Raw genomic sequence first — 12,342 nt, 5'->3', positions numbered from 1 at the left:
GTTCTCAGTACAGCGCGGTGAAGCAATGGTCGGTTTTCGTGACCATTGCTGTCCCGCTGCAAACCACGCCCACTGATTTGTAAACCACGCCCACTGTATACTGCCCGCAGCCGACAAACCACATCCACAAAGTCAGACCGCTACATAATCAGTTTTCGAGATGGCGGGACTGTCTCCGTTCCTCTTTGCATTCATTTTAAAACATTTTAATTGGTAAAACTCTTCAGTACTTCTAACATTTTTGTGAGGAGGAAGTCAGATAAGTGGGCGTGGTCTCGCAGGAGGCGGAAGTCGCCTTTGTTTACGTTTTTCATGGCTAGCATGTACCGCACAGCTAGATGTCGCCAACAGCGTTTGATAACGCAGTGCATAAACAAGTGGAGGAGACGGATTTATCGGATTTGTTACGTCGACTACATGCTTTTAGTCTACTGTAAGGTAATGCTGAATTTAATTTAGTAATATTTAAAGCAGTTTTTAAAAATGTCGCTTGTTTATGTCAAAGCCGGTCTGACCTGTGAACTAGCAAATCGATTTTAAACTCAATCTAGCAACGTTAGCCACTCAGCTAGCCGCTTTAGATCAGCCCAAAGTCAGTTTAATACAAATGTTTGACTGTTAGAATTAATTAAACAGTTTAAAACGATTCTAATTTGTCAAAAATCGTAGTTACAGGTACAATAAATGACTGGTTGGTTCAGACAAAATATGCTTTTGTTTTCGATTATGGAGATTGTGTTCTTGATATCAGTGAGTGTTTCGAGTTGTTGTTATGTAAAACCTGTCAGCGTTGACTTCAGCTCCATTTAATACTTTTATTTTTATTTTCCAGGTGCGCGTCACAGATTGATCGATACGGGACATTCTGAGAAATGACACTTCAGACGTTCATCGTGTAGTTTGATCCTAGCCTCATCATATGTGACAGAATATTACATAGTAACTACTGATGTTCCACGCATGCCTGAACATGCCAGAATTTGGTTTTCCCTTTTTGCTGATATGATTTACCTTGACATTTTACTCCAGTTTTGTTTTATTTTATTTTAAAACTTTGGTCTATTCATTGTATTACATAATTGTAATCTTTTTTTTTTTTTTTTTTTTTTACACCCATCATCATAATGCACATTCCCGTTCCACCTTCACCCATTAAACCAGCTGTGGCCCCATCAGTGCAGCTGGGTGTCACGGTTCTTTACACTTGTCTTTATGGGGGTCTGTTCTTAGTCGTATACGTTCAGCTTTGGTTGCTGTTGCTCTACCGGCACAAGCGATGGAGTTACCAGAGTATTTTTCTTTTTCTTTGCCTGTTCTGGGCAGCGCTTCGCACAGCGCTCTTCTCGTTTTATTTTCATAATGCCCTTGCGGCCAACCTCCTGCCCACTCCAGCCTACTGGCTCCTTTACTGCTTCCCAGTGTGCTTGCAGTTCTTTACGCTGAGCCTCTTCAACCTTTACTTCACTCAGGTGAGACAAGTTATCAAAAAAGAGGTTTGCATAGCTGAGAAAATAGTCCACTCCTTAATACCATTGTTTCACTTTGACAGGAGTTGCTCAAAGTTAGAAGCGTATTCAGCGTTGAGCCCAGGAAAGCACTGTGAGTGGATTTCCATGTTAGCATGTTAATGGAAATCATCTGATTATTTGTGTAATGAGAACTGTGTGTGTGTGTGTGTGTGTAAACTTTGACTTCTAGATGGATGGCACGGTGTGTGTACGCCACCATGAGCGTCATCTTCCTGTGTGTCAATATAGTATGCGCAAGCCTCGGACAGCATGGCTCTTCTGGTGGAGCTGGAGAAAACACCTGGAGGCTGGTTCTGGTTCGAGTGCTGGTTAATGACCTGCTGTTCATTCTGGAAGCTGTGTGTCTGGCCACATCTCTGCTCCTCTTAACTCGGTCCTCGCACCCTACCACTCCTTATATACGCAGTAAGGTACATCATTTTCAAATGCTTAAAGAAATAGTACCCAATCCTCTGATCAGTGAATGGGTGCCGTCAGAATGAGAGTCCAAACAGCTGATAAAATCATCACAAGTAATCCACACCACTCCAGTCCATCAGTTAACGTCTGGTGAGGTGAAAAGCTGAGTGATTGTAAGAAACAAATCCATCATTAAAACTTTAAACCATGGCTTCTGGATAAAATACGAGTTTGTAATCCATAATAACGTATCCAGCAGTGAAAAAGTCCATCCGCTGTTGTCCTCTCACATCAAAATCCACTGAAATATTTGTTTAGAATTTTTTTTTTCCTCTTGTAAATGGATCTTGATCTGTGCATATTTCTCTCCTGATTCAGACGAAAAGACTTTTTCACTGGATATTTTTCACAATATTATGGAGGACTCTTATTTTAGCAGGAAGCAATTTTACAATGTTTAAAGTTAAAATGCCTTAATAATAAATTTGTTTCTATAAACGTGCAGCTTTTCACTTCACAAGACATTAACTGATGGACTTGAGTGCTGTGGATTGCTTGTGGATTATTTTGATGTTTTTATCAGCTGTTTCAGCAAATTTTCATTTTTCTGCAAACGGTAGCTGCAATCCACTTTTACTTCTGGAATCTGAAATATTATTATAGTTTAAAATTAACCTAGGACGATCTTTGGATAACCGCTTCTGCTAAATAAATTATTAAATGTAAATAAGAATGTAAATAGAGTCAGTTTTGATGTTGATTTTAACATCTAGATCCTTGATAATCTGCTGCATCATTTTGAATCTTATTTGCCACTCATGATAAACTTTGGGACCAAAAAGATTACTTGCAGCTCTAGTTTTATGTAGTCTTGTGCTTGCAGGGGCTTTGTCGGACTGTGGTGCTGGGGGCAGGTGTCATCTTGCTCTTCTCTAGCAGGGCATGCTACAATCTTGCTGTGCTGCTTTTGTCTCAGAGTCATAAAGTCGAGGCGTTTGACTATGACTGGTACAACATCTCTGATCAGGTGGGCAGTTGCACTTCTTTGGTTGCACATGTCTTTGAACATGTGTTCCTGTGGCTGGTCAGTTTGTGATGTTCAGTGTTGTTTTCAAAGGCTGACCTTCAGAGTGAACTTGGAGACAGAGGTTACATTATCTTCGGAGCTGTTCTCTTTATTTGGGAGCTGCTTCCTACCAGCCTGCTCATTCTCATCTTCAGAGTTCGCCAGCCTCCTCAAGAAAAGGTCTGCTGATTATGCATTTTTTCATGTCTATTACATGTTATTATAGTTTGTTAACACACTTCCGTTCAAACGTTCTAGGTCAGTTTTTAAAGAAATTAATACTTTTATTTGATAAAGAATGCTTTAAATTGATTAAAAGTCTGTTTGTTGTTCATTTCAGAACTGCAGTCCAGCAATGTGCAACACACGAGGCTCACGCTCTTATTTCTTTGACGATCCTTGTGGAATGGATGACACGGGTTCTCTCTGGAGTCACAGCATCAATCCTCATAGCAGGTAATCAGGCGCTATTGCAGCTCAGATAAGAGCAGGATGTGGGATCATTAATGATAAAGTGATTAAAACCCAGACTCTTCACCAACAGCTGGTTTGGATCCAGTGAGACGACTCCACTGCTCTTCAACCGGACTCCGCAGAGCAACCAGCACCACTCTCTCTACTCCACTCCACAGACCTGACCGCCATGCAAAGCTGCAGAGATCTTCTCTGACCTTCTCAGGCAATAGTACAGAATTACCTGTTCCTTTTGAGTAGCTCATTGGGGTTTTTTGCACTTTTATGCATCAGAACATCTGTACTTCTGAAGCTGCACCTTGACTTCTTAAAGCTGACTACAGTTAGACTACATGCTTGTGATAAAAGGGACCAGTTGGCAGTTTTTCTATAAGGAGTAAAGGAGGAGTTATTACTAAATTTACCTTTTCTTCATTTATAAGTGTAATTTTAAAATGTATTAACATATTATTTTTGTGCAGGATGATGATATTCTATTTTAAATGGTGCATACGGAAGCAATAATTTTGGTACTAACCTTGTGCTCTGATATTTGTCAATTTATCTGAATAAAAAACTAATTTAAAGAGTTTAACTTTTTTAATTTTCTGTTTACAAATTTATGGTGCACTCAGGATTTGTCTTGTCAGAAAAAAAAAAATCTGAATTTAGAAATTTAATATTTGTGAAAATGCATTTCACTGTAAAAAAAAAGTGATAATGTCATGAAAGCCTAAAAAAAAAAATCTAGTTAATGTTCATTATTAGGATTCTTTGTACTTTACAGTTTGGAGTATATATATATAATATAAATATATATAATAAAATATATATATATTACTATATATATATATATATATATATATATATAATTTTTTTTTTTTTTTTTTAAATAAGTCATGCTCACCAAGGCTGCATTTAAATAATTTTCAACATCATTACTCCAGTCTTCAGTATCACATGATCCTTCAGAAATCATTCTAATATGATGATTTGCTGCTCAAGAAACATTTCTAATTAGTATCAGTGTTACAAACCGATGTGCTTTTAAATATTTTTGTGGAAACCATGATACATTTCGTTCAAGATTCAAAAGAACACCATTTATTTGAAATAGAAATCTTTTGTAACATTATTAATGTCTTTAATGTTACTTTTAATTAGAGTCCTTGCTGAATAAAAGTATTAATTAAAAATAGCATACTGAGCACATACCTTTAAATGGTATAGTGGATAAACTCTCTAGACATGCGTCTGTTTCGAACAATTTATTGTGCAGTATGTACAGATCCTCCTATTAAAACACTTTATACATTATGTACAGCAAGTTAATTTAGATATTTGGTTAATGGTCATCTTTTACCCATAACCAAAGTTTTTTAATCTGAGAAAAAAAATTATTATATAGCGCTTGAAATAATGAAAATACACAAAGAAGGGCAAAACATCAAAATTTAAGGGCACACAAGAAATCAACAGACCTTGTTCGTCAGAGACAGAAATCACATTCAGAGAGGAAAGTCTCAGCATTACTCGAGTCAGACGTCACAGCGGACTTTCAAGGTGCAAGGCTTTTTTTTTTTATCCTTAATATCTTTATGCGTGGTTACCCAGAAACCAGTTCTCTGTCCGAGTATCTTCCGTACACGTTACAATGACAAATCCTCCACACAGCGGGAAGTGCTTGATGTGCCTCATTTAAATGAACATATAAGAACACATGAACTTTCCTCAGATAATCTGACATCTCAACATGCCAAGTGCCCAAGAGTCCGTAAGAAGCGTTTCTACTGTCAGTTCACAATTGCATCACGTCATCAGTGGTCAGGAGTATTAGTGGTCTCCAGTTTACGCAGACGACGTCGTCTCAACTCAGCGGCATTTGGCTCACTGTCATCCTCGTCTTCATCACCCTCCTTCCTGTCTTTGTCCACACCTGTGGTTGAGTCTGGTGGAGAAAAGCCTGTAGCTCCATTTACAGATCCATCTATGAACAAGAGAATACAATGACCCTTTTTAGATGAATTTTCAACATTTTTTAACTAAAATCAGCAAGGTTTTATTTAGGCAGGTTGCTGCCAAGTAAGTATAGGCACTGCAGGTTTTAGCACCGCCAAGTGAAGCGCGTCAGTGAATGAAATCTCAGTTTTGCGTTTAACTCTGAATCCGGAAGCACACAGATTAAACTTATGCTTTCAGTTCGAATAGAAATCTTATACAGTATAACTCCATATAAAACAGTGATTGTGCATTAACAGCTGTCAGCCATGTTGATATGGACATGAGCCGTCTGAACTTATTTACCCAGTGCATTTTTTATTTTGTGCACCATTTGTGCGCACCCGTTTATATATATTTAACATAATCCTTCAAAAATCATGAATCAATATGGTGATTTGGCACCCAGTTTTAATTATTAATAATGGTTCTTATTATCATCAATGCTGAAAAAAAGTTTTTGTTGCTTAATATTTTTATGGAACCTGATCTTTTTTTTCAGCATTCTTTGAAGAATAGAAAATTTATTGAGCAGCATTTATTTGAAATAGATATTTACGTCTTTACTATCACTTTTGATCGGTTTAATGCATCCTTGCTGAATAAAATTATTAATTTTTCATCATGGTTTCTATAAAAATATTAAGCAGCACAACTATTTTCAACATTCAAAATAATAAGATGTATCTTGAACATTAAATATGCATATTAGAATGATTTCTGAACAATCATGCGACACAAACACACTCACACCTTACCCGTCAACCCTCACGTTTTTCCCAGGATTTTCCCGTATTTTACCATTCTATCCCGCTATCATCCCATTTAAATATTTTCCCATATTTTTAATCTTTCTTTTAAAAAAAAAAAAGAATCCCACTGGGCGTATTTTATATGTTTGTTACATTCACCTCCGGTAAATCTCCTGTAATTTGTATGGCCCAAACCTCATTATATGAATAATCACATCAACAAATTCCAAGGTTGCCCAGATCTTGTATGAAATGCATCATCCTCACACAATAGACACATACAAATTCAAACCCATTTGTCCCCTCAACTTGGCAACCTACAACAGTCATGAGTACCGTGGGAAGGAAAGGATCACTGTTAGATCATCTCCTGTATTTTTTGACCCAAATGTTGACAGGTATGCACACACTCACACACAAATTAACTTTGAAGTTGTTGCATCATTCTACTCACCGCTCTGAGCCTCGTTCTCCTGACTGGGAGTTTCTGTGTTGCCCGTGGAGGAAGAGGACTCTACATTCGCTGATGTACTCGTCTCACCAGCATTCGTTTCTGATCTTGGAGGACTAAACATAAATATGGGGATTTCAGAGGTAGGAACTGGTCTTGGCACTTTTAAAATTTAATCTCAAGCCATGTTTACACACCTTAACGTAGCCACCGTGCTGAGGTAGTGATGAATGTTGAGCATGGCAGCATCCAGCAATGTGTGGATGTTCTGAAGGCACTGCAACCTGGCTTCCAAACCTCTCCTGCCCTCCTGCTCCAGTTCTCTGAGCTCGGCCTCTGACATGGTGGACAGAGTCGACGGTGGCGGTGGCATGGATGACACTAGTAAACACAGGGGTCACAGATTACCCAAATATATTTTTTTTAATGATGCATTATATAATAATGCTGCATTTGGACCACTCTGACATACTAAAGGGTGGAGGTGGAGGCATCGGCAGCCATGGAGCTGATGGGAAAGGTGGAGGCATGGAGAAGGGGAATCCAGGCATTGCTCCGGGAGCAGCAGAGGCACCGTCTGCATTCGGCTGGGTCGAGCTGCTGGCTCCTGATTCTATAAGACACGATGTGAAAATTATTATGAGAATCATGGGTATTCCAGCTTTTCACAGTTAGGTAAGATAATTAAGAGCTGCTGACCTGCTCCCTGTGCTGGTGTTGCAGCGGCGCTGGTCTGTGGAGCGTCAGTAGCTGCCGGTGCACCTGGAGCAGCAGCAGGAGGAGGCGCGCCTGGTAAGGGACCCCAGAAGGGAAACAGACCCGGAGGAAACTGAGGCATCATACCTGGAGCAACTGCACAGAAGAGTAACCATGGTTTACAGAGAACAAACAGCCACGTCAGCAGATTAATTGGCCAGGTTTTGATGTTTTTACCATTGACCGGTGGAGGTACGGGGGCATTAGCAGCAGCAGCAGGGGCAGGTGCTTGTGCAGGAGCTGGGGCAGGAGTCTGGTTTGGCTGGGACGCTCGGAGGACATCCATACGACAGGTCGGACACGTCTGCTGTCTTTGAAACCATGAGCGAAGGCAACTACAGTGAGAGGAACAAACAATTCAGAATATGCCTGCAGATGTCAACAGCAAAGAAACCAGAGATTTTTCTACATAAGCAGAGGAACTGAACCTTGAGTGAAAGATGTGGTTGCACGGCAGTTTCTTGGCTCCAGTCACCATCTCTTCTCTGCAAATGATGCACACATTATCAGTGGCTTGCAAGTCTTCAGGGGTGGCATCTGGATAGCTGTGACAAAGCATGGCAGTCATTGATTAGTATCACTAAAAATATTAACACATACTGAACGTATTAAACACTGTCTGCACAACATAAAAACAACACTAAATATACAATAAAAATAAATTAAAACATTGTAAAAAAAAAAAAAAAAAAAAAAAAAAAAAAAAAAATATATAATAATAATAATATATATATATATATATTAAAAAAAAAAAAAAAAAAAAATATATAATATTATATATATAAATATATTAATATATATCTATATATATATAGATATATATATATATTTATTAAACAGCCCAAATTAAGGGAAAAAAAAATACATTATTTTAAAAAAAAAAACTTATATTATATTATATATATATATAAAATATTTATTTATTTGAGATTAATGAATACTACAAACATTAAACATGACCCAATAACTAAACTAAATTTTTCTAAACATGAAAAAAATAAAATAAAATGGAAAAAAAAACAAATATATATGTATAGAAGAAATGAATACTAAAAAATGTAAAACACTTCTCTGCTAATAAAAATAAAAAAACACTTGCACATTATAAAACATTTCAGATTATTTCAGAGATTAATTTCAATAATTAAACTGTAAAAACAAATAAGTTCTAAAATTGTCAAACATGACAATACTAAGAACAGCATTAAATACACAATAAATAAATACTAATTGAAAACAAAAAAAAAAAAATTACAAATTACTAAAAATTTACACTGCGCTATATTAATAAAAAATAAACAACTAGAAAACTTTACCAGTAATTCAAACTACAACTAAAAGATATTTGAAATCATTCCAGAGAGATACTCACAGAGTATTCATATTCCGAATGGCTCGTCGAGACATGATGGCGTCTGTTACTGCCTTCTTGAATTGCCTAAAAAAAAGACAAACATTTTGCACACGACAAAAGATCAAGATAAACCCATTCTTACTGTTGACAAAACATCTGATGATTCATATTTCATCTCTTTGCTAGTTGCGTGGTGTATGGTTGGAAATGGAGGGAAGGTGTGAGGTTTTTATTTTTATGGTTATGGTTGTGATTTACATATACAAAAGCACCTTGATGAAACCTGAAGGATAAATGTAGCATACGTCAATCTGTGAATGGGCTATTTGGAAACATAAAAATACCATGTTATGGTTGTACCAGTAAAGAGCTCAGTGTAGAGCATGTAGACGGCCTTATTGTCCCATGGATTCTCACTCTGCAGATCAATCGTATGCAAGGTGTACTTGATGAAGGTGGTGAGGACCATAGTCATCAGAATCGCATACTGAAAGACAAGCAGAAAGCGTTTACAGTACATCCACAGCATTCATATTAACGTTAAGCCATTATTTTTTTTAAATCTCTAGTAGTATAAAATATGTTCAAGATGCTAAGATGACAAGTGACATAATTCATTGAGTTATAAGACACCACGTGAGAAGGTTTAGGGTCAGTGTGCTTTTCATGAGAATTCATGAAATTTAGTTCTGCAGGATCTCCTTCAAACTAAAACTAGAATTAAAGTGATGCTCACCTCAAATCCAAAAACCAGCTGCACTGACGCTCCTCTTGTTATAATGCTGTGGCACGCATGATTGACAAACAGAAAGTCCAACACTCCCAGCAACACCATTAGAGCTGCAGCAGAGAGACACGGACATTAGTGACACGCTCACGGAATGATGCAATACCACAACAGTGAGTCCAAATAAGGCAGGCTAAAGTCAAATGCCTTGAAATTCAAGATACAGGTGCAGCTCGATAATTTGCATGTCCGAAAAAATGAGTTATTAAAGTAGTTTCATATATAAAAGGGAAGTATGAGATATATCTGCTGCTACAGAACACAGACCACAGCAAATCCAGTCATGAATTACTTACAGAGAACTCTGAAGTGGAAGACCCATGAGATATTTGGACTCCTTTCCATCTAAAAAATAAGATAAACAATGAAAGCCTTTTGTTTAAAAGCAAAAATAAATAATTAATTAATTAATAATAAATACATTTTAAATTAATAAATACATTTTAAATAAATTAAAAAATAATAAATTGTAAATAAATAAATTAAATAAATTTTAAACATTTATATATATATATATATAATATATATATATATAAATAATGAAATTAAAATATAAAATTTAATGACACATATTTTTAAAATAGATGTAACATCTTTATGTTCACATTTAACAGCAAAATATGAAAACACTGTTTAAATGATAATGTAATACATTAATTTGATAATATAATTAATTATAAAATGTACTAAATACATATTTTTTAAAACTGGGTGTAACCTCCCAATGTTCATATATAACAATAAAAAACATATTAACATATTTAAAAATAAATAAATAAATTATATATATATATATATATATATATATATATATATATATATATATATATATATATATATATATATATAATATTATATATATATATACCGTAATAAATAATATTTTTTCCCAAATGATATGCACCTCTAACAATAAAATTACATTAAAAAAGACATTATATTCCAAAACAATAAAAATATATATATATATATATATATATATATATATATATATATATATATATAGATATATATATATATAATTTATAAATAAAATACAAATACAAAATGTAATAAAAAAATATTTTTTATGTTAAAATCTTACAATAAAATATGAAAACATTATATTCCAAAACAATAAATTAGCTCTTTATAGTAAAATAAATATAAAACAAACTGTTCACTCACAAAGTCCACCCTGTCTTCAGCCAGCCAGTGGAAGCACTTGAGGAAAAGCAGCAAAGTGAAAAGGGCCACGAAGCGAGGAGAGAAATCATCCCTGAAGACTGTAAAGGCCAAACAGGTCTCAGTCACCGCGTACCAGGAGCGTTCAATCAGGTGCTGAAAACATGAACAATGTACAAATAAGAACGACAAAAACAAAAACGTTCTTTTGCCTTTGCACACTTTGCAAATTTAGACACCAACCTCCATTTCAGCAGCTCTCAGTTGCCCGAAAAAGACCTTCCGCATTAATTTCCCCAAAAGGAAAACCAAAACGAAAGCCTGGATGTATATAACCTGCCGGAGAAATAGCAGTCAAATCACAGTTTACAGTGCCTTTCCATAAAGATCCGACACTTGATAAACCGACAACAACTTACAGCCATGCTAGGACTGCTTTTAGTGAGGTACACCACAGTGGGGTAGAACTGGTGCTTGAGGAAGTAGGCATGAGCAACCACTGCACCAGTCAGCACCAAACTGGTGCCGGTCACAAGAGCGGCTCGCACCATCGTGAACTACAAAAGAGAGAGAGAGAAAACATGAATCAACATTTGAGTTTAACACCAGCATTCAGATGCTGAAAAACACGAATGCTAGTGTTTACATGTCTGGGAAATAACTTTCCAGTACACTAAAGTGAAAGTAAGGCCCCAGATTATAGTATGTAAATGCATTAAACGTCAAGGCCTATGATACATATCCATAAGAGCACAGATGAGTTAAACTAAGCTTTATTTTACTTACATAGTATTATGTTTGTATATTAAATGCTTGGCTACAGATTCTGTTTGAAAGCAGCACCAGTTCGCACAACAGTTATGTGAAGGCTACGAAAGACAGTATGACTTTGAGATAATAAACACTAACTAAATCGGCCACAGCATGTTTTATTAACCCGAACATATGCTGGTTAACATCAGCTGAAGCCGCAGTGTGTCTCACCTTCCGCCGCAGCTATCCGCTGTTTCTGCTTTAGAGAGATGGGATATGTTGGGTTTGCTTCTTATAACTGCGTCTTGTGTCTATCCGTCCATCTAAAGCAATCGCGTCGCATCCAAGCTCTTGTAGTTGCGGCCGCTTGATGGTTACGTGTTTATTTTTCGCTTGCTCTCGAGAAAGGCCACCTCACTTCCGGTGAGCGTTCGATCCTGCCAGTGGCGTGAAGACAGCGCGGCAGCTCCGAGATGACTGAACCGAGCAGAGTTTCGCTTTCAAAATAAAAGCTTACGAAACTTTCATAAATCCAGCTAGACAAGTTTTTGTTCCCACAAATATGTTCTTTCGTTTCTTAGAAGCATTTTTTTTTTAATTGGCTTTTAATACGCACAGCCAGGTACAAAAATAAGTGGGTAAAAATAAAAGGAAGTATTAATTACAGCCTTTTTATTTTTTAAACGTTACTATATATATACAGAGCTGGGTAGATTACTTATGAATTGTAATCAGTTACTGATTACAGATTACATGACAAAATTTGTAGTCAGTAATATAATCTCTTAGATTACACATTTTTGGTAACGTAATCTGATTACTTTTGGATTACATTTAGATTACATTTGTGCTAACCCTTATTTGATATCACATAAATTGA

The 12,342-nt window shown here is 36.2% G+C and overlaps 2 protein-coding genes across 2 annotated transcripts; one reads left to right on the top strand and one right to left on the bottom strand.

Moving 5' to 3' along the window:
* The first annotated feature begins 293 nt into the window (after window positions 1–293).
* On the top strand, window positions 294–4,038 carry LOC109109191 (integral membrane protein GPR137-like). Its single transcript, XM_042770349.1, has 8 exons — window positions 294–438; window positions 833–1,469; window positions 1,550–1,599; window positions 1,699–1,939; window positions 2,812–2,955; window positions 3,046–3,174; window positions 3,335–3,450; window positions 3,539–4,038. The coding sequence occupies exons 2-8, from the start codon at window positions 1,125–1,127 to the stop codon at window positions 3,630–3,632; spliced, it is 1,119 nt and encodes a 372-aa protein (XP_042626283.1). The 5' UTR covers window positions 294–438; window positions 833–1,124; the 3' UTR covers window positions 3,633–4,038.
* A 662-nt stretch (window positions 4,039–4,700) lies between these two features.
* On the bottom strand, window positions 4,701–11,926 carry syvn1 (synovial apoptosis inhibitor 1, synoviolin). Its single transcript, XM_042770345.1, is given in 16 exon segments — window positions 4,701–5,434; window positions 6,652–6,764; window positions 6,846–7,029; window positions 7,121–7,261; window positions 7,348–7,500; window positions 7,582–7,739; window positions 7,833–7,949; window positions 8,777–8,885; window positions 8,982–9,041; window positions 9,119–9,245; window positions 9,495–9,598; window positions 9,842–9,890; window positions 10,713–10,865; window positions 10,953–11,045; window positions 11,129–11,266; window positions 11,694–11,926. Coding segments are annotated over 15 exon segments (1,863 nt in total). The 5' UTR covers window positions 11,261–11,266; window positions 11,694–11,926; the 3' UTR covers window positions 4,701–5,264.
* Between the last annotated feature and the right edge of the window lie 416 nt (window positions 11,927–12,342).

The sequence above is a fragment of the Cyprinus carpio genome, chromosome A14 (assembly GCF_018340385.1).
Source record: "Cyprinus carpio isolate SPL01 chromosome A14, ASM1834038v1, whole genome shotgun sequence".
Taxonomy (NCBI): Eukaryota; Metazoa; Chordata; class Actinopteri; order Cypriniformes; family Cyprinidae; genus Cyprinus; species Cyprinus carpio.
Note: the sequence above shows the minus strand (reverse complement) of the source record. Positions and strands in the feature narration are given on the sequence as shown.

Excerpts from the sequence above, each read along its gene's own strand:
- LOC109109191 (XM_042770349.1), top strand. The coding sequence starts at position 1,125 with ATGCACATTCCCGTTCCACCTTCACCCATTAAACCAGCTGTGGCCCCA. Across the intron at positions 1,940-2,811 it reads CTCCTTATATACGCAGTAAG|GGGCTTTGTCGGACTGTGGT; the intron begins GTACATCATTTT and ends TTGTGCTTGCAG. Across the intron at positions 2,956-3,045 it reads GGTACAACATCTCTGATCAG|GCTGACCTTCAGAGTGAACT; the intron begins GTGGGCAGTTGC and ends TTGTTTTCAAAG.